General features: G+C 45.2%; 1 protein-coding gene across 1 annotated transcript in view; it reads left to right on the top strand.

Annotated features, from left to right (window-relative positions):
- Positions 1 to 21,313, top strand: part of LOC144769900 (C-type lectin domain family 2 member F-like) — a 104,687-nt gene that overhangs the window by 9,370 nt on the left and 74,004 nt on the right. The window contains exons 4-5 of the mRNA XM_078654093.1: positions 6,854 to 6,916; positions 8,218 to 8,301. Of these exons, the coding sequence (XP_078510219.1) occupies positions 6,854 to 6,916; positions 8,218 to 8,301 (147 nt within the window). The remainder of the gene's footprint in view (positions 1 to 6,853; positions 6,917 to 8,217; positions 8,302 to 21,313) is intronic.

Below are 21,313 nucleotides of genomic sequence, written 5' to 3'. Positions count from 1 at the left end.
GTCCTTTTCACTTAAAGTTAGCGAAGCTCTTACTGCTTTGATTTCCATGGGTTTTGGCATGGTGACAGGTTTTTCGCCCTGGCTGCCTAGGTCGAATGGCGTGACTCCCCGTTCTTTTTTCTTGTGATCGCCTTTCCGTTCTTTCATTCGGTGATCCAAACGTAGGGCAAGTTCTATAAGAGCTGAACAGGTGCGAGGTTGGGGATCGATCTGGGCCAGCACATTTTTAGTTTGTCATTCAGCCCTTGGTAGAAGACAGCCGATTGTTTTGCTTCGGGCCAATCGGTTTCGGCCACCAGACGACGGAAGATATTAAGATATGTGACCAGTTCTGTATTCCCTTGCTTGAGTTCTAGAAGTTCTCTATCGGCAGTAAACGTTGCAGCCCTGCAGTCGAATGTCTTCTCGAATTCTGCTCGGAACTCATCCCAATCATAGAGTAAAGGGTCATCACGTCTTACCACAGGAACAGACCACTGCGCTGCTTCACCCCCTAAATATGAAATCAAAAAGGCTACTCTGGCCTGATTGGTGGCGAACATCTTTGGCTTACACATAAAGTGTAGCAACACCTGAGTCATGAAGACTTTTACTTTTTTATTGTCACCATAGAATCTCTCGGGGGGCGCTAAGGGTATTTGGGCAGGCATCTCTACTACTACTGAGGTGGATGGAGTTACACCCCTCCCCAGCATCAAACGGGTTTGCCTGTAGCCTATCCATCCTAGCCCTTAACTGCGCAGTTTCTGCTCTAGATGCCGCTACTTCCCTATTAGAAGCTGCTAGTTCAGTTTGGACCAGCGCCAGCGCCGCTATTACGTCATCCAAGGTAGCCATAGTCTGTGTCTTCAGCACAATCAAGAAGAACAAAAGTAATCGCGGCCCGATTATTCTGTCAGGCTCCGTCTTCTCAAACTCTTCAGGGCTGTGCTGAATAACCATAACCTCCCCTACACAACTCCCCCAGAGCCTGAAGTATAAACACAGGCGACTAGGACAGTCCCGCAGGGGAGGGAAAGGAAGGGGACAGCAGGGAGGGAGATCTGAAACAAGAACGACAGCCAGTTAGAACGTGCCCCCCCCACTCCCTCTTACATGTACATCAACCACCTTCTTTCCTTCTTAATACAGAACATTGTCACCCCTACCTGTAAAGGAAAATACGTTGGACCTGTAATCTAGGAGAAGAGACACGGGGCGATGCCAGGGTGTTGTAACCAGGCTCAACACTCCCTCTGGCGTGAACCCCCTATCTCGTTTTCACCTGGGTAGCTGCGACTTACGTTGATTCGCGGACACAGGAAACCTGACACCGTCCATCATCCCCTTTGGTTTTGCATTGAGAAATTGCAGTCAGAGAAAAATAAGGACCAACGTAACTGGTGAGGTGTTAAGGCTCAGGCAGATGTATGAGGACCAGCATAACTATTGAGATGTTAAGGCTTGTGCAGATGTAAGGAATTTCATAATCCTGTGGTCTGAACAAATTTCAATGGTTTTTCTGGCCCCCATCAAATAATGGCACCATTCATCTACGGCTCTTTTAATGGCTAGATTTCTTTGTCTGAAATATTATAATTGAAATCACAAAGTTTAAAATTATGAGAGTAGCAGGCTACAGGGTGTACTTGGCCTGTGTCTAGATGCCTCTGGGATAGCACCTCTCCCACTGCATGATGTGAAGAGGTAGCTTCCAAAACAAAGGGTTGTTTCGCCCCTGGTGAAGCAGAACAGGAGCTTACACAAATCATGCCTTCAATTGAGTGAGAGCTGCTTTAGGTACTGCTGTCCACTTAAAGGACATGCCTTTATACAACAGATTGTTCATGGAATGTACTATGGATGAAAAGGGCCTGATTTAGATGTTGTTGGTATGGATACTCCATCGCAGTGGAGATGGAGTATCCATACTTCCAGGACTGTACTTCTCCGGCCATAGTTATATGTGGGTGGACATTTGTTTTAATCACGGCAGAAACTAGTTTGTCTCCATCGTTATTAAACCCCTTCAACAGCCCTATGGAGTAAGGTCCATCGGAGGCAGGCCTTTTATTCCGCCCACCTAATTTAGATGAGCCGCATTAGAAGTTAGTTTTCACTGCCCATCACCCCCAGGAAAATCTTGGCGGAAATGGTCAGTGATAGCTGCTAAATACTCCCCTTACCATGTGATATCATCCAAGGCGATATTTGTATTTTCTGTAGTAGTTTAAAAAAAAAATCCTGCTTTGGGATTTTCTTTTTGAAAAGAAAAAAGAAAACAGTTTAATGTACCACTCTGTCATTTTTATGGAGCCATGCACCAAACTTCAAAAACATTGACTGATTCCTACCAATGCGTTAGAAATGACTTCCAGCTTGGTGGTCATTGCTAAATTTGGCAAGCAGAGTAGTCTTGTTCTGGTGGATGTTAATTCCCCCAATAGATCAGCGGATATTAATCCGTCACCAAATTATAAATTGGGCCCAAAGTCTCTAAAGAATTGTCTGTAAAAGTTTGTGAATCCTAAAATGCTTTGCAACCCCTTTATGTTAATTGTTGAAGGTCATTGTACTATCTACTTTCACCTTGTTATTATCCTTCCAGATTGCTTTTGTACTGATGACATAGCCTAAAAAATCCATCTTATTTACATGAAATAGGAATTTTTCCAATTTCACAAAGAGACAATACATTTTTAGTGTCTCAACTAGCACCCTCACATGATTCACGTGTTCCTGCATGGACTTAGAATCTGTAAGGGTATAGTTAATATAGCTGATGTAGAAGACATCTTAATAGTCTCTTAGTACATTGTCCATCAAATACTGGAATGCTGCCAGGGCATTACAGAATCCAAAATGGCCTGGTATTCAAATATGCCAAACTTGGCTCTAAACACAGTCTTCTATTCTTCCCCTTGCGGACTCTAGCGAGATGATCCATGTCCTGTAGATACAATTTCTTAAATTTTAATGCTCTTTTAATTTTATCCAGAAGTACTAGTATCAAAAGCAATGGGTAACGATTTTTTACTGTTACTCTGTTTATTGCTCGGTCACCGCTACAAATTTGCAGCTCTACTCCCTTCTTGGGTACAAAGAAAAGAGGAGAGGAAACAGGTGACTGAGTGGGCCGGATGCAGCTAGTGACTAAGAGGCATATTACCAAGCAATAACGATAATTATCGCTATTGCTTGGTTAGAGACAAAATTTTACCGCTGAGCTGCGGCGATTTTTATCGCAGATAAACCTTGGTATTATCAAGGTTTATCGCAAATGCGATAAAAAACGGCCGCAATGCATGAATATTGCTGAAAAGTCAGCGATATTCATGCATTACCGAGCTAATGCTCTTAGCCTTGTTATCCACCTCCCATTGGATAACATGGCTAAGAACTGCTCAGGGCAGGTGTTAGCTTTTGGAGATATTCGCGCTTAGCGCGAATATCTCCAAAAGTTGGTAATAGGAGATAGCGATGTTAGCGACTGTTTCCAGTCGCTAACATCTTGGCACGCCCACTTTGCATGTCATTAGTGATAAATATCACTGACATGCAAAGTGGGGCTCAAGATGGTCGCTATCTCCTACTAGCTATTGCTAAATGGTGTTAGCGACAGCTAGGTAATAGGGAGATAATTTTATCTCCGCTTTCTTGGCTTTTAAAGCCAAAAAAGCGGAGATAAACCCCCTTGATAATATGCTCCTAAGTTCTCCTGAAGATGTGTCTTCAGGTGCTGGGTTTTAGGTTTGCTCACAGGGTATATCTGACTACAGTGTATCGTGGCCCTGGTAGTAAATCTGTGCCACAGTCGTAATTGTGATGTGGCCGAAGCTCACTAACCTTTCATTTATAAAAAACAACCTGGTACTCTGCATAAGATGCTGGTTGGGTTACAACTCAAGATACTTGAGCATGAACACTTCCATGTATAAGTAATTATCCTGGACCTTCAGTTTCACTGGAGAAAACAATATCAGGGAGGTGATTTTTGTTATAAAGGTTTGTGTATTACTGGACTTATGAGTGTATGGCTTAATATACCAAAGTGTTGTGTATTGTTAACCATGGTGTCCTCCAGTTCAGTTTAAAGTGAGGTGCACCAATACGGTCCAATCAGATGCATTTGAGATGTGCCGTACATGCTTTTATAACCATGACTTCAGTTTGCTAGTGCACAGATCCTGACATTAGGGCAGAGCCATCACTGCCATAACAGGTTCAGGAATATCTTGCTTATTACAGGGAATATCTGGTTTACAGGCGTATTCTTCATCTATAAAGTGTCCTGTGACTCCAGAATCCAATAAGGCAGGAAACTTCTTTTGACTGCCAGTAGGTAACATTAGGACAACATTAAAAGTCAAATGTGCGAAGGTGATCTATTGGTTGATTGCCAAATTGGCCAAAAATACAGGAAGCTTCTGTCTTGGACAGGGGACCTCTAACGAGTCAGAGATAAAAAAAATTCTGACTCTGTTCCATCATCAGGCCTGCACATTATCACTACAGCCAGATTCTTTATTGTAGGTTTATTTCTGCTCCCTTGCCTAATGCTTTCAATCCCCAATAGAGTGACTGCAACGACTACAATACATCCAGAGCTTATGCTTCCTTCTCTTTTCATTCTCTTCAGGTGACAGAGGCCCTCTAATACTGTACACTTGCATAGGTTCTATCCCGTTTGTTTTATTTGCATCATCAGTTAGAGGTTTGCTAAGTCAAACAACTCTGAGCGATCTAACGCACAGACGGCCAATTCGTGTAAATACCGGGAGTTGAACACTATCAGCGTGTCATCACAGATATGACTACATGAATGTCATCAGTTAGACAGATCCTACTCCTGGAAATCGTTTTTCCATATAAGACCAGAACTTGACTGGTCTTGTTTGCTGATTTTATCATGTATCATCACTATCGTCATTTACTATAAACCTCCAGATAAGACAGTCCATATCTACACTATATTGAGTATCATAAATACTGTATAAAACGAACAGGATCCACACTAGTGATTTGTAGCCATCATCGTTATCCATCAACTAGATTTATGACATCTACTATTTCCTCAAGATAACAGAGATTTTCAATAAAGATGCACCAATTACATCTGAGTTAACAACCAGATCAGAGTTCGCCCTTATTTTAGCAGTAGACGGTAACCTGAGGAAGGCTCAAGAGCCGAAACGCGCGTTGTGTGACATCTACCGCTTTGCCTTCAACAATGCATTCAGCTTTATGTCTATTGGTTTTGTCCTTTTTCTAATATGTTTTTAATTGACTATTTGTTATATTGAAATATAATCCTAAAAAAACAAAAACAAAAGAGAAATACACCAAAAAACTATATAAAATATGTAATTTCTCCCAAAAAAATTGATTGATATGAATAATACATACTAATAAAATTACAACAGAAATTTCCAATGTTTGGAGACTATCATTATACAGTTGGACTTTCTATTTTCAATTATATATCTAGACTGTATTAACCTAGGTACAATTGGTATGTGTCACTTAGCTATAGACTTTCCCTAACTCTGTTTGTTCCCTATGTATAGCAGGTGCTAAGATTACATATAGGGGTCCCCTTTTTTCTAATCACTTATTCAGGCACATGCATCAATATTGCATTTTGCGATTCCTTAATTGCGAAAAATAAGGAATCGCAATTAAGGAATTGCAAAAAGCAATGCATCAAGAAATCGCTAAATAAATTGCGATGTCTTAATATTCCTTAATTGCGACTCGCAAATTGCGAGTCGCAATTAAAGAATACCTCCCCATTCATTCCTATGGGCCTGAAGGCCCATAGGAATGAATGGGAAGACATTCTCAATTTGCGTTTAGCAATTTGCGAATCGCAAATTGAGAATGCGATTTCAAGGGTGCTGGGGTGTCCAAAGGACACCCTGTTGCACCCCTGAAATCAATCTGTGCACATATGTTGTGCACACACATGCCCTAAGGGCATGTGTGTGCACAACCTAAAACTTTGAAAAATGCACAAAAGTGCATTTTTCAAAGTTTTCGCAAATTACCATGAGGTTCAACCTCATGGTAATTTGCTCCCCCTAATTGCGAAATCGCAATTTTTAAAAGTGTCATGCATTGCATTTAAGGAATCGCAAAATGTGATTCCTTATATGCAATCGCAACTTGATAATTCGCAAATATTTGCGAATTCTTAAATTGCGAGGGCCTTGACCCTTCATGCATTCCAAAAGAGGATTTTGCGATCGCAAATGGCCGTTTTTGCGATTCGCAACGTTTGCGATCGCAAAATCCTTTGATGCATGTGCCTAATTGTTTCTTCTCTCAGAAGCCTGTACAAGGAATGTAGAGGAAAGTGGGTAAGAAAAGAAGGAGAAGGAAGAAGAATGAAAAGTGCTGAGTACTGGTGTTTCTGGATGTTGGATGTTGGATGAGGTATTGTCTCCATTAGGGCTTGCTGCGAGTGTGTGATGTCACTGTCATCTAGAGGGAGCTCCACAGCCACCTATTCTTGGCCAGCTATTCCTATTTCTTGACCCACCTTCCAACCCCCTCCCCCCCCCTCCTGCATTCACTCCTGTGTGGGTGTTGGAACGTGTTCTTTGTTCTGAAAGAGATCACAAAACAATTAGGAGCTACAACTATTCACTCTTGAAAGCCAAATTAGGAGGTTAACTACAAATCTTGTGGTGTTATGTTATATTTACATTTTTAGAGAGTTCCTGGACAGCTTGCACACTGAACTATGACATCACACAATATAATGATCCTGCACCCAGCACATTAGTTGTGTTGCACAACTGTTCTGTAGTACGCTAGTTTCCTCACTGGCACACTTTACTTTTCATCCTTAATCATGTATTTTCTTTGGCAGCGCTCCTGGACTCTGTGGCCCGTTCGGAGCAAGTTGACGATAGTCTGACATCCTTGGTATCAGGTGAGCATGCAAATAGGCACCTGTGCCTTACCTTCTGCAAGTGGTTACAAGTACTTATTGCACTGTTTGGAGGGATTTTTGGTGTCCTCAGCTAGGTGTCTGCTGGCTTCCTGACAGTAGTGTTCCTTCCCAATTAAGACAAAACATAGGCTGTCTTGGTTGCTCATTGGGAAATGCGGCTGGTTTGCATAGGTAATGTGATTTACATTAGTCGATAAAGATTGTCAATTGTTTGTGGGTGGCTAAAGTTATTTGTGGTGGCTAAGCAATGTGAATCAGAGCAGGGGAGTGTGCAGAGTAGAATGAAGCAGCGGCACCACCATAGGGTAGTAGAGGGTCCTGGAATTGGTGAAGGGGCAGTTGAATTGCCCGACCCAGGAAGTGTAAGAGTTTGGATCCAGGATTTTAGTGTAACTCCTCTACCACATTCTGCCTTCCCCATTTGTGAAAGATCTGCTACTTCTCTACACAGAGTACCCACATCTTTTCTCAGTTCTTGATTCTCCTGTCTGGAGGCTTGGACCTATAATTGCAAGGGTGTCATTGTTTCTAAAATAGTGGTTAACACCCTTTTGGTGTCCATTGCCCAGGCCTGATAATAACATGTGCTTGGCAATCTGTCAGGTTCTCATTAGGACAGGTGTTAACCTGTAGAGGTAACAGATGCACTAACTTGTCGTCCACTGACCCAGTAGGAGGGACGTATTGTCAACTATGCCCAACTGCGTTATCTAGGATGGATGCCCAAGGGTGCTCTATCCCAAAAAGAACACCGAGGGGAAGGGAGAAGAAATAGGGATGTTCGTGACTTGTGCAGTTGAGCAGTGCCTCAATTTTTTCCATCTTTGGTGGCTTATCTGGCTCTGCCCCAGGTAACCATCGGAAGAGTACTCATTTACAGTTCAATCTTCCTCACTTGTCTGCAACAAACAGTGACACTGTTATAACAGTCCCATACACTCTAAAATGCAACAGCTGTCCAATTAATACCACTACTTCAACATTCTCTTTGAGCAAACCTTTTTAATAGTGTTCTCTTGGATTTGGGGTTACCTCAATGTCCCTTTGAATTCACCGTCCTGAGTTTGTGAATCCTTGGGATTTTCAATCCTTTTACCACAAGATCGCTGCTCCATGCTCTGGCATTCATTTCTGAATTTCTTGATTCTTTCTGCTAAACCGAGTATTAAGTTCTGGGTTTCTGTTGTGTAGTTGTCAAGTGCTTGGTTGTTTTAGTTGTGTACTATTTCTCTCAGTCACCTTGAAATAAGGATCCTTACATGTGTTTTCTTATCTTTCAGGTTGCCCCCAATGCGGAGACGTAGAAGAGGGAATCATGAATCGATCTGGAAGACTCCAGCAGAAGCAGGAGGTCTGGAAATCATGTAAGATCTTAGCAACGTTGGGCAGACGGCTCCTCTACTCGCGAACACCGACTGCAAAGCAAGGCACGGTCGAATGGGCTTGGTCTTTTATACCTCTTGCCCTCAAAATGGCCGCCGAGATTTGCCAGAATGTTCCGGAATGTTCCAGGTTGTGTAGAGAGCGCAGCATTAGTCACAAATTCCTTCTAGGACTCATAATGGAGTAGAATGAGGCTGAAGTAGTGCCGCTTGTAACAAGTTAACATTCTCATATTGATCTTATCATAAACATAGTATAAAATCAACAACTAAGATCCTGATGTTGCCCACAGCCTGTCACTATAATCTGTCGCCTTCTCCATGCCTGGACCGTGGGACTCTAGAAGCTTCCGTGGAGATTTAGATTTGGTAATCAGCTAGCTACCATGGGGACTTCATTGGAGATCAAGACACAGGCTGAGAAGGAGCCAGGCTATATGGATTGATGACATCCTTAGAGACAGCAGGAGAGACCTGCACTGCTGTGCAGTGGTTCAGGCTCAGAATCCTTAACATTTACCTAGCTGAGGCAATTGTTCCTCTACGTAGAGCCGAAGGTGTCAGGGGCGGGAACTCATTAGGACAAGTTTCTACAAGCAACAGTTACTGCTAAAAAGTACTAGACAAAGTCAACCTCTATAGTGTTTGAAACAAAAAACATACAGGTGCTGCACCTTGAGGAGATTGTTTTTTTTTTTTTGAGAACCTTTATTGTCACTTCAAGTAAATACAAGTATGGGCCTACAACCACCCCGGCCGGCCGCTAGCCAAGTCGTAAGTACAGCAAATCAATGTAGAAAAATACAGCAGCCCGAAAATCGGGGTCCAATAAGTGTCCAGGATATAACTTGTATTCAAGCGTACTGTGCAAGATTCCGGATTTGAGAAGGTTCATTTAACAATAAAGAAAAACTCAGAATCAATGCCATACGGTCATACATGGTCCTACAATAGCAAGCATGAAGCAGGAAATCCGCAAATAGTGCAAATACGTTTGAAGCATGGGGGGTAAGGCACACGAGTCAGGATAAATGTAAAAACAAACACGTTTCGTAGCAAAGCTGCACCCCACCCCTCAAAACGAAACATACTGTAGGAAACATGAAAAACGATGACACCAAAAAGGAAGAAAGACAAAGGGCCATAGAAACAAAGAAAGGACAAATTAACAAACCCCATCCCCCTACCCCCCACCCTGCATCCCTGCAGAAGGCTACGGCCTATCCCCCCCCCAGCAGCGTGCCTGTCGCCCTAAATAAGAGACCCGAAATATAGAAAAAGAGAAAAAGAAGAAAAAGAGGAAAAATGTGGGGAAGGGCCATCGATCTGGCCACCCGCCCCCCCCCCCACCACCGCGCACAATAAACATCCTAAAAGCAAGATCAGAATAGCCATGGAAAACATTAATCACCGATAGCACAATCAATAACATCCCCGCTGAGTGTCCCCCATATCACCGTCAGCCAACAATAAGTTCCACTATGTCCTAGACGGTCTCACCCCTGGCCTGTTCTATCAGTAGTACCAACATACGTCCACTTATCAATCAGCATATAGAGCAGCGTGGAGGGTGCAAGTGATCCGGGCGGACCGGGCAGTGTTGTTACTCCGTGGGACTTCAGCCACCAAAACCCAGCCGAATATGTATGGCGGAAATCCGTCTGTGTCAGCATCGACCCCGAAAACATCCTCCAGTCCGAACACAGTCTCACCAGCCAGGGAAAGAGAGTCACACCATCCGGTAAGCGCTGAAACGCCGCCGGGGCAGCCCAAACCATAGATCGACGTTGTTTCCCCAGCCGCCAAATAGATAAGTGCCCCAACGAGTCACTCACATGTACAACAGATCTGTCCAAAGCGATCTCATGAACCGGGTCTTCCAGCGTCTCCACGAACATAGGCGTAGCTGGAGCACTCATCACTGACGCAGAGGCGGGCACATCGGCGCTTCCTTGAGATCGAACTATGCCCGTGTGGAACGGTGGGACAACAATGGCGGCCATCCTTCTTCCCAGATCCCGGGCGTCCCGGATCAGGGTAGTATGCAGATTTGTTAGTGCAGCCAGTATATCTCTGGACGTGGGCTCCGTCTCGTGTTGCCAGACCCCAGGACTCTCCCGCACAGCAGCTTCTCTGTCTGGATGTGGTCTGCGTAAGAGGGTGCCACCCGCCATCTTAGCTGATCCGGCCTCGTCCTTCTCCACCTCACCTTGGGACCGGGCCCCACACCAGGGCGCAACAGGAGTCGCCACGAGGGCTCTGAAAGTCAAGGCAGGCTTCCCAGCAAAGGGTCACCAAAAGGCTAAACAAAATCTCCGCCGCTCCCTGGGAGCCGCCCGCCGACTCCGGGAGAAGTCACCAGTCATGCCCGGACACAACACTGGAAAGGGGGCCAAGTATCGTGCACTCCCCTCGACCCTGCTTTACCGCACATCCCACAAGGCACTCCACTAGATGGACTGAGTCGGCACTGTCGCCATCGGCCCATCAGATCTCCGGTGCCCTCCGGCCAACTCCACACCTCCACCAGAGGCCGCTGTTGTCGCAGTCGCGGCCGGCTACTCTCCTCACTCGACACCCCGGTCCCAGCTCCGTGAAGGCCGCAAAACAGTCGGGGACATTTCCACGGGTCTGCCGCACGTAAAAACCTCAGGAGCAAACGGTCAGTAAAAGTTGTCCTTCGCCTACTTAAATATGCCGTTACGGCTCAGGATAGTTGCCAGGATGTATGCGCGGGGTGAGAAGGCTCACGGAGCCGAGCGTCTATGCAGCCATCTCGGTCGCCAGCTTGGCTCCTCCCCCCCCTTCAGGAGATTGTTACTGCTGCAACTCTGTGTGAACACCTTGCTTGTTTGAGTGGTGAGTTGTCACTGGCCCCAAAGAAGAAGCAAGACAACAATTACCACGATTGCGACGCGGCTTCCTCTTTACTGGAACTGGCATTGCCATTTCTGGCTCAGTGGCTGAAGCAGCACTCCCAAAGTAAGAGCACAAACATTTTAGGTGTATCTGAGCTGAGACACCAACCTTTCCTCTCGGTGGATCATATTAGATATACAACCCCTTTGCGGAGTGTCCCTGTTGTCCATAACATCGTCAGGCAATGGGCCACTTGCTTATTACTCCCATACCTGCCCCAATATCAGTACTATTTTCACCTGTAAGAATTGCATAATGAGAGTTGTGCCTGTAGTTTTATTAGCTGTGTGAATAATAATTGAGTATTTATCTGAAAAAGACATCTAGCCGCAGATTCCTTACTTTAGAATTATCCACAGGCTTCAGACTGGATCCTTAGATTGCGTGCCTGTAGGAGGTGTTGTTCAGCTCCCCGTGGCATCGTCAGCATCGTCCATGCCAGAAGTGGTGTGTGCAGTGCCTAAAGGTCAGTTCTTTTCATTCTGCACCAGTCAGTGCAGATCCGGAGAAGAGGTACCCCCAGTCACTTTTTGACTAAGATTTTGGAGAATTTGTCTCCTGTTGTGGCAGGGATGTCTAGAGGGAAAGCTGTTTTCAAGACCTGTGGTGCCCGTCACTAGCAAATGTTGGTGATGATCCACACTTCGTCTGCCTTTAGTGCCTCAAGCGTCACCTTGATGCCAAGACCTGCATCGATTGTCGCCCATGCACCCTAAGGCCTTGATGGAGCGGTCCCTCAAGCTCCTTGCTGCTCAACTTGCAACGCTGCCATGGTCTCTATCCTGGTCGAGAGGAAGGACCCGACATTCTTCCTGGAGCCACTCCAAGCACTCGTCGTCACAGTCAACATCATCCGGGTGTTTGGGTATGTCCCACAGATGGAAAAAGAGCAAAAAGTCGAAGAGGTCTTCATCTTCTCCCCGACAAAGTCATCTGACAAGATGAGGGGGGTTCGACGTTGGAGGTCTGGCTCAACGGTTGAGCCTGCACTTGGGCAAAGTAAACTCCCCGAGTTTACTGGAGCCTGAGCAAGCCTGCCCAAACGTTGTAAATTTTTGCCATGCAGCTCATAATTGGGTGGTTTGTCCACCCTGGAGCACCTTTGGGCCCCGCTATCAAGAAGGGTCCTTACTGATATTTCACCGGCATGTTTGCCCCGGTACCAGTTGGGCCACTTGGATCCATTCATGGATCTGCACCAGCACCGGTCTAGCCACCTAAACCTTCCCCTGCACTGGCTCCACTGCAGATGTCCCCCGTGCCACCGGCACAGTCCCTATACTCATGCTCAACTCCAATACGGCGCCAGAAGAGCGTCATCCAAAGACGATTCTGGCTCTGATTGGGGAAGATCACCCAAGTCGCAGCCTGTGCCCTATTCCTATCGGCTCGGACATGAGGATTAGTGACAGGGGACAATGGTGTGAGGATCTGGCAGATCCCAGTGAAATGGAAACCTCCCCATATCCTGGCTTGTCTTCTCCTCCTTTCTTGGCTCCCGAGGAAGGAGCCCCATGCATTCACTATGGTGATGATGAGGGCGGCTGAGGTCCTAGACCCTCAGCTTCCCACTGTGAATGTCAAGATGAATGTCTTGACTGAGGTGCTTCATGAGGAGTCACCACATCTGAACTGCTTCTCCTGTTTAACAAAGCCCTCATGGAAATCTTACTTGTGGACTTGTACAAGCTCTGAACAGGAGCTTCTGTGAATAGGTCGATTGCCCGCCGCCCTCGCCCTGCTCCAAGGGATCCCAGTTTCCTCACAACACACTCAAGCCCAGAGAGCTTGGTGGTCCAATCCTCTACTTCCATACAAAATCCTGGGGCATTTCCAGCCACTCCCCTAGACAGGGGATCCAAGAGGCTGAGTACCTTGGGGAAGAAGATGCTCTCTTCTGCCAGCCTGGCACTGTTGTCGGTGAACACCGCATGGCTTTTGGGCCGGTACTCCCACTCACTTTGGGGCTCGGTAGCACTGTTGCTGCCTATGGTCTCGTAGGAGGCCCAAGCCTTGCTATCTCAAGCTATTGCTGATGGGAGAGATACAGCTAAGTTCACCATACTCTGTGGGCTGGATATCACCGGCTCACTAGGCAGAGCAGTTTCATCTATGGTGGTCCTATGGCACCAAATTGGCTGAGGACAACTGGATTTTTGAGGTAATCCGGCCTCACTCATGGACTTCCCCTTGATGGCTTCTGTCTCTTTGGAGACAAGGCGGACACAGCACCAGAGCGCTTCCATGGCCCCTTGCCAACCAATGTTCTCCTTCCGCTCCTTTCATGGCCAAGGAAGTGGCTTCCAATCACGTATCCAACTGCCCAGCCACCATCACCAGCAAACCTCTTAGTTTTTACATGGCAGTGGACATGGCAACCACTTGCCTTGTGGGTCAGGTAGCCAGAGGTCGGACCATTCCACTCCACCCCCTTGGCAGCCACAGCCTTCAGGCCCCTTTTGATTGCCTCTGACTATTATGGTCACCGAGTGAGTGGCAGGATACGCCATCACCTGCATCATTGGAGGTCGATAACATCCCCGTTGGTTGTCCAAAGGGGCTATTTCCTCCCCTTTGTGACTAAACTTCCAATCATGCCCCACACAGATGATTGGATGATGTAGGACCACATCTCATTACTCTGCTAGGGAGGGTGCTGGCATCAGAAGTAGGTGGTGGTTGGTATTCTCACTACTTTCTAGTGACCAAAAAGGCCTCTATCCTATCCTAGAGCTGCACCCTCACAATTACTTCCTTAAAATAGAGAAATTCAAAATGCTCATGCTCTCTCAAGTCCTGTCTGCCCTGGACCTGGGAGACTGGATAGTGGAGTTGGATTTGCAGGACACATGCTTCAACATCCCTGTCCTTCGTGGCCACAGATGTGATCTGCTGTTTACACTGGCCCACAAGAACTTTCCATTTGCCATATTTTGACCCTACCAGCACCCCTCCAGTGTTTTACAGCTCATCTCTGGAGATCAGGGGTGCCATTCTTCCCCTATCTCGATGACTGGCTGCTGAAGGCGTGTTGTCCAAGTTGAATGTATCCCACCTCCAGACTACTATGGACCTCCTGCACTCGCAGGGGCACACTATCAATGTGCCAAAGTCACATTTGATCCCTTTTGTGAAGCTTCATTTCATCAGAGCTGTTATGGACACAGTGCAGTTTTGGGCTTATTCCCCTGAGCGCAGAGTCCAGGATATTCAGGCTGATACTGATGTTCAGCCTCTATCCTGGATTTCGGTGAGACTGATTCTCAGGCTGCCGGGCCTTATTGGATCCTGCACCCTTCTTGTGATGCATGCCTGCTGGCTTATGCAGGCTCTGCTACGTGACCTGAATTTCCAGGGGGTGCAGCATCAGGGGAATCTCTTCGACATGGGCCAGATCTTGGAGGGCACTGAAAAAGATCTACAGTAGTGGTCAACAAACCGCAATTGTGCCAGCGGCAGACCCCTTCCCCAAACAGATCTGACAGACGCATCACTCTTTGACTGGGACATCCATCTGGGAGAAGTAGAGATTAGAGGCCTCTGGGTTCCAGTAGAATCCATACTCCTACCTGTTCAAGCTCCAAACGATCTAGTTGGCATTGAAAGCTTTTCTACCGTCCATCAAGGGATGTCTACTCCAGGTGTTCACGGGCAACACCACCACAAGGTGTGTTCATAGACCTTCTTTATAGAGGCCATGTGTCTCTGGACATAGTTGGAATGTCAGGGCATTTCCTTGGTGGTTCAACACCTGGCGGGCTCTCACAACACTAGAGCGGATGAACTCAGCTGAAGATGCCTAGCGGATCGTGGGTGGCATATCCAACCAGAGGTGATGCACAGTCTCTTTTAGCAGTAGGGAGAGCATTGGTTAGAACTGTTTGCCACTGCTGAGAACGTGCAATGTCAGCAGTTCTGCTTGCTGGAGTTTCCAAGGTGGCTCCTGCTCGGAATGCACTTCGTCTAGAGTGGAGCTCCATCGTCCTGTATGCCTTTCTGCCAAAACCATTCCTGCCCAGAGTTCTCCAAAAGATATGAAACGACCATGCCCAAGTCCTCCTTGTGTCTCCAGACAGGGCTTGGAGAGACTAGTATCCCGAGCTGTTGAACATGTTCATCAGTCCTTTGATCAGACTGCCCCTACGGGAGGATCACCTGTCGTAGCGCCATGGGAGGTTTCTCCACTCAAACCTGTCAACTGTCCACCTTCATGCGTGGGTATTGTTCACTAACAGGTGAAAGCTTTTGACCTTCTGCCCAAAGTCTGTAATGTTAAATTGGCAGCTCGGTGCCCCTCTACCAAGATATGCCGGCCGAAGGAGCACGTTTGTGGCATGCTGTGCAGAAAAACAGGTTGACTCCTTATCTGCACCCCTTTCCCAAGTTCTTTTGATTATCCTTACTCTGCCTCAGCAGGGCTCTGCATTGGGCATGTTGACTGGTTATGTTTCTGCTCTCTCAGCCTTTCTGCGGCTGCTAAATCAGCCCTCCCTTTCCAAGTCCGCTATTGTAAATAGGTTCCTTAGAGGTCTTCAGCAAGTATCCTCCAGCTCCCTTTGTTATGCCTCAATGAGACCACAATTTGGTTCTTACTTTTCTACAGTTCCCTAAATTTGAGCCATTTTATTACTGCCCTCTTAGGCTCCTCACCATCGACACAGCCTTTCTAGTGGCAATTACATCTGCCCGGAGGGTCAGTGAACTGCAGGCATTAACAGCTCAGCCTCCGTGCATTTTTTCTCAAACAAACTGGCCCTTTAGACTTGAGCATCCTTCTTGCTGAAGGTAATCACCCTGTTCCACGTAGGCCAGTCCATCACCTTCCCTACCTTTTATTCGACGCCTCATCCCTCTAAGGAAGAGTGGAGACACCACCGGCTATACCCAGAAAGAGTGCTGGGATTCTAGCTTGACCGTGCACAATCAATCCCAGTGGATGGTCAACTCTTTGTGGGGTATGTTGGAGCCAAGAAAGGGAAGGCTGTGCAGAAATGAACCATCTCAAGATGAGTTGTGCTCTGCATTAAGATCTGCTGCACACTGGCGGAGCACCTCCCGGAGGGCTTGCGTTCTCATTCTTCCAGAGCAAAGGCTGTGACCACTGCATTAGCATGCAGAGTACCAATCCTTGACAACTTGCAGGCTTCAATGTGGGCTCCGCTGCACATGTTCACCAAGCACTATGGCCTGGGCAGTCAAGTTCATTGGAATGGGCTCTTTGCCACTTCGGTCTGCAGGACTTTCTAGTCTAATCGGGGTTGTAGACCCTCCTCCGGGTAGGTATTGCTTGGTGTCTATTCAAAGGTAAGGAATCTGTGGCTAGAATTCTCTATCAGATGGAGAAGGTACTTACCTTCATTAACTCCTTATTTGGTAGAGACAATCTAGCCGCAAATTCCTTACTGACCCATCCATCCTCTCCGCTTTGCGAATGTAATTTTAGATATAGGGATGTTCCCTTTTCAGGGTTCTAGTTTCACACACGAGTGGTTCTTCATGGCTCCACACTCCTAGCATGGAAAGTCGTGAAAAGAAACTGATGTCAGAGCACTGGGGTGGTCCCTACCTAGACACTGTGCACGTTACTTCCGGTGCCGACATCTCCATGTGGAGCTGAATGATGCCACCTACCGGCGTGGGATTACTGCTCACAAAAAAAATCCAGATTAAGTCTGACGCCTGGAAATAATTCTAAGGTAAGGAGTCTGCAGCTAGACAGAGTCTCTACCACATAAGGTGCTACTGCTTGAGTGGAAGGACACTGATCTGTTACCACACCACCTACCTGACTTCTACACTGTGCTACCCTTTGAATCAAGTGCTAAATGTGTGTCCGTGTTGATTCGTTTTTGGTCCAATGCTAGGCTTAAGCCCAGGGACATCAGTAGTAAACAGCTCTGATTCACACAAGCCCACAAACCGAGCCCAGTAAACCCTGACTGCCTCGGAACTCGTGAAACCATTAATTCACAAAGCATGGCCAACCAAGTAAGGAGAATTTTACCGTTGTGATGATTCATATGCCCTTAGTAGTTGCGTTTTCGCATTCTTTATCACTCCCACCTATCTATCCCGCTCGTTTATGTTAGTTCATATCATTAACGCTTAGTAAAAGATAACTCTCTGAAAACTATCATTAATAAAGTGATAATCATAGCTTGTTATTATATAGCACCTCATATCACACTTCTGTTTATAAGCTCTGTAAACAACAGGGGTTAATATCACTCTAATTTAACAGCACTCAGTTTACTGACCTCTTATTGTATTATATGTAAAGATAATTTGGATTGTGTGGATTCATGTTCCTGACATACAGATCAGTAGATATAGGCAATGCCTTACTCACAGAGACATCTTGCCCATTGGGGGTAGGGAGGGAGTAGTTTCAGGGGGAGGCAATTTAGTGCTCCTTGTGATCTTGTGCTGTTTCCCGAAGAGCCTGCACCAAAGGGTGCAGACAACATGATTCCAAGAAGGGCAGCCACCTAGTTGTGCTTTTCTGTACAGCAGCCCTTGAGAAGTGGCCTGGGAAGCTGTTGCCTAAATACAGCTCCTGGCCCTGTCTGCCAATGAGTAACTGAAGGGATATATGTTCAGGTGTATGTTCTGTTTTACACTGGCCAAGCAAGGGATGAGCTATGACTGTCACAAGTACCAGGTCTACGGAGCCACGGGCAGGCAGCGTACACAGCGCAAGGAAGCAGCTTTGTTGACTGTGTGACTACAAGCGCCCCTCACCCCGTTGAGCTGATGGGGCCAGATTAAAGGCATCCAATATGTCTTTATAACAAATAATTCCAAATAGGTATTGTATTGCACCTATTTACCTTTAATATTGATTAAGTTGTGTTAAATTTTAGGAGTGGTACATGGGATCATTGTCATGGTCCTGAAGAAAAGCCTTGGGCTAACGGCTTGAAACATGTCGACTGTGAGACACACACACATAGATGTGTGCTTCTTCTTTCCCCAATTTTAATACCAGCTAAAGGATTGACTAAATATTTAGTTCCCATTCAGCCAGGTATTTTGTAACCCACTAATAGACCATCCCACTCTTATTCCATTATTTACCTTTTAGTTCATAACTTACAAAGTGCTCTCATGTCCTCATTGGTAGCAGCATACCACATCCCGCAGCAGGAAGAACCAGAGGATGAAGCATGCCACCATGGGACATCTTGGTGGGTGAGGGTTATTTGAAGAAAACTTACTGTTTTCTTTAAACTAAAAGGGGCACTTGGAAGATAGCCAACTCTAATGCAGAGGGACTCCTTTTGGTTGTTTGTCACAAGTGCAACTCATCCCCGGAGAGTAAACAAGCTCTACACCAAAGCCGGAACCCGCATGCTTGTACCACGCGGGAAGAACCAACAGGTAATCTAACACCACATACTCACCTGGGCCCATAAATTCATTCACAACACACTGGCAATAACTGCTGGGGTCATGTTTTGTAAATTTCAAGATTAGTTATTTCTGGTTCCTAACCAATCTTTCACTGATCAAAGAGTTCTTTCCTCTGGTCAATGGACCATTAGTTGAACTAGTTGATGGTGAAATGATATAAGATTTCAATATTCTTACACATTGGAAATGATCACAGAGTTGGGATGTTTTTTAAATTTTATCTCAGATTAATTCATGTGAACCACTTACACAGTACAGAACAGACTCCGTTTCTCACAGGAAGGTAGATTCAAATAATCAATCAAATGCATTCATTTATACTTTGCAATGACACTATATATAAACATACACACCCATATACATATATACACACACCCACACACACATACGGAAGCATACACCCTTAACACCCCAAAACCCATACCCACCCTAAACCCAAAAAACACACCTGAATCCTAAAATCCCCTTACCACACAAAACCCCACAGCCCCTAAACCCTAAAAATACCATTACCACCTCAAAACCCATACACCCATACTCACCCTAAACCCTAAAAACCCCTTAGCACCCAAAAGCCCATACACACCATAAAGCCAAAGAATACCCTTGCATATATATATATATATATATATATATATATATATATATATATATATATATATATATATATATTCACTGAAAAAACCATAGGTTTCACACTAGTTCTAGTTAGGAATTAGCATTAAAAAAACTTATGAAATTCACTGAAAAAACCATAGGTTTCACACCAGTTATAGTTAGCTGGAAATTTTACTCGCATAAAACCATTGAAATTCCCACGTTATAGTTAGTTGGACTCACTATGACATCACTGATGACACCATCCAGTGAATGTGTGTCTTTCTGAAAAATAAATATTAGTGAGTAATGCTTAAATATTTAAATATATGTATTAGTGTTTCACTTTGTGTATAAGTGACTGCATGGGTTGGTGAGTAGGAACATGTGTATGTATATAGGTTATTAGATGTTTTTCTTAGTATCAGTATGAGTGTTTGTATGGTTTGGTGGGGGTATTACTTAGCACATAGATGCATGAATGACTGACTCTCTCTTTGTATGTGTTTTGAAGACAGCATATGTGCAGGACTGTATGGGTGGATGAGTGTGTATATGTGTGTGTTAGTGAGTGAATGACTCTCACTAGTGTCTTTATCAATAACTACATATGTTTTAATCTAGTATAGGTGAATATTGATGTATATAAGTGAGTATATGTGAGATTGAGGGATTGTAAGAGTTCCTGTTTAAATTAGAATGTGTTCCTATAAGTGATTGTTTAAGAGAGTAAGTATGTGTAAGTTTCCTTAGAAGAAAAGTGGTAGTGTGTTATAGCTGTATATGCAAATAAATAGATGTTCAATAGTTTATTTGCATGTGTGAGTATGTGTGTGAATAACTTTTGAATGACGGTCGGTGTGTAACAGGATGTATAGGTATATCACTACATATGATGAGTGAGTACATGTATGAGTGACTATATAGAACTGTTGGGGAATGAGTGGATGTGTATATAGATGGTGGAATTATTGAATTGGTTGTTGTAAGTGGTATGGGTATCTCCATTTTTTTGATAATTTTAGATTCTATTATTGAATATGTGTTTCAAGGGTTACATTACAGTGAAAGGAGGTCTGTCACTCTGTCACAAGGATGGTGTCATCATTGATGTCATGAGTGATGTCACTGACCATGTCATGAGTGATGTAATATGTGACGTCATCAGCAGTGCATTGCACGCGCAAGTTATAGTGAGTCCAACTAACTATAACGTGGGAATTTCAATGGTTTTATGCAAGTAAAATTTCCAGCTAACTATAACTGGTGTGAAACCTATGGTTTTTTCAGTGAATTTAATAAGTTTTTTTAATGCTAATTCCTAACTATAACTAGTGTGAAACCTATGGTTTTTTCAGTGAATTTCAAAGGTTTTTTGATAGCAAATCTTTATAGGTATAAAAAATAATAAATTTTAAAACGAATTTTATATTGTATAATTATGTCAATTTTTTATTTTTTTGTTGTTGCCCTGGTGCGCCCCCGGGGTGCGTACCGGTGAACGCACAGGTAAGCGCAATGTTACGTCGCGCCCCGGGGCGCGTACCGGGGAGCGTCCCGTTAGCGCTATGCTCGCGAACGAAAAAACATCGTGACGTTTCGCGTAACCGCGTGATGCGTCATATGAAGCACTGCGTAAGCGCACCCGGAAGCACGCGAGCGCATACGATCGCGCAACGTCCTGACGCGCTTACGCTACGCTGCCCCGGGCGCGCCCCGGAGCGCGACTACGGGCGCGCCCCGGGGCGCGCAGCGTAAGTGCGTCGGGTCATGTGACCTGAAAATAACACTTTTCATTGGTTGCTAACAGTTTTTTTTAATAAAGAATGAAATCCCCACCCATTTCCTTCACTTCTTCTTTCACTTTTGTGACTGAAAGACCTCCCTTTTTGCTCTTGGTTCTTTGTTGGATATCTTGGATTATCATGGCTGCCAGACCATCCAGCAGTGAAGATGACTCCAATGAATTCATCAATGAAGAGCCTCCTCAGCCAAAATACAAAGAACATTTCATCTGGAATTTTTTTCCCATACCTGATGACCAGAAGAAGGTAAATGCTCCAAA

The sequence above is a fragment of the Lissotriton helveticus genome, chromosome 7 (assembly GCF_964261635.1).
Source record: "Lissotriton helveticus chromosome 7, aLisHel1.1, whole genome shotgun sequence".
Taxonomy (NCBI): domain Eukaryota; kingdom Metazoa; phylum Chordata; class Amphibia; order Caudata; family Salamandridae; genus Lissotriton; species Lissotriton helveticus.
The sequence above is the reverse complement of the archived record's forward strand: the minus strand, read 5'-3'. Positions and strand labels throughout refer to the sequence as shown.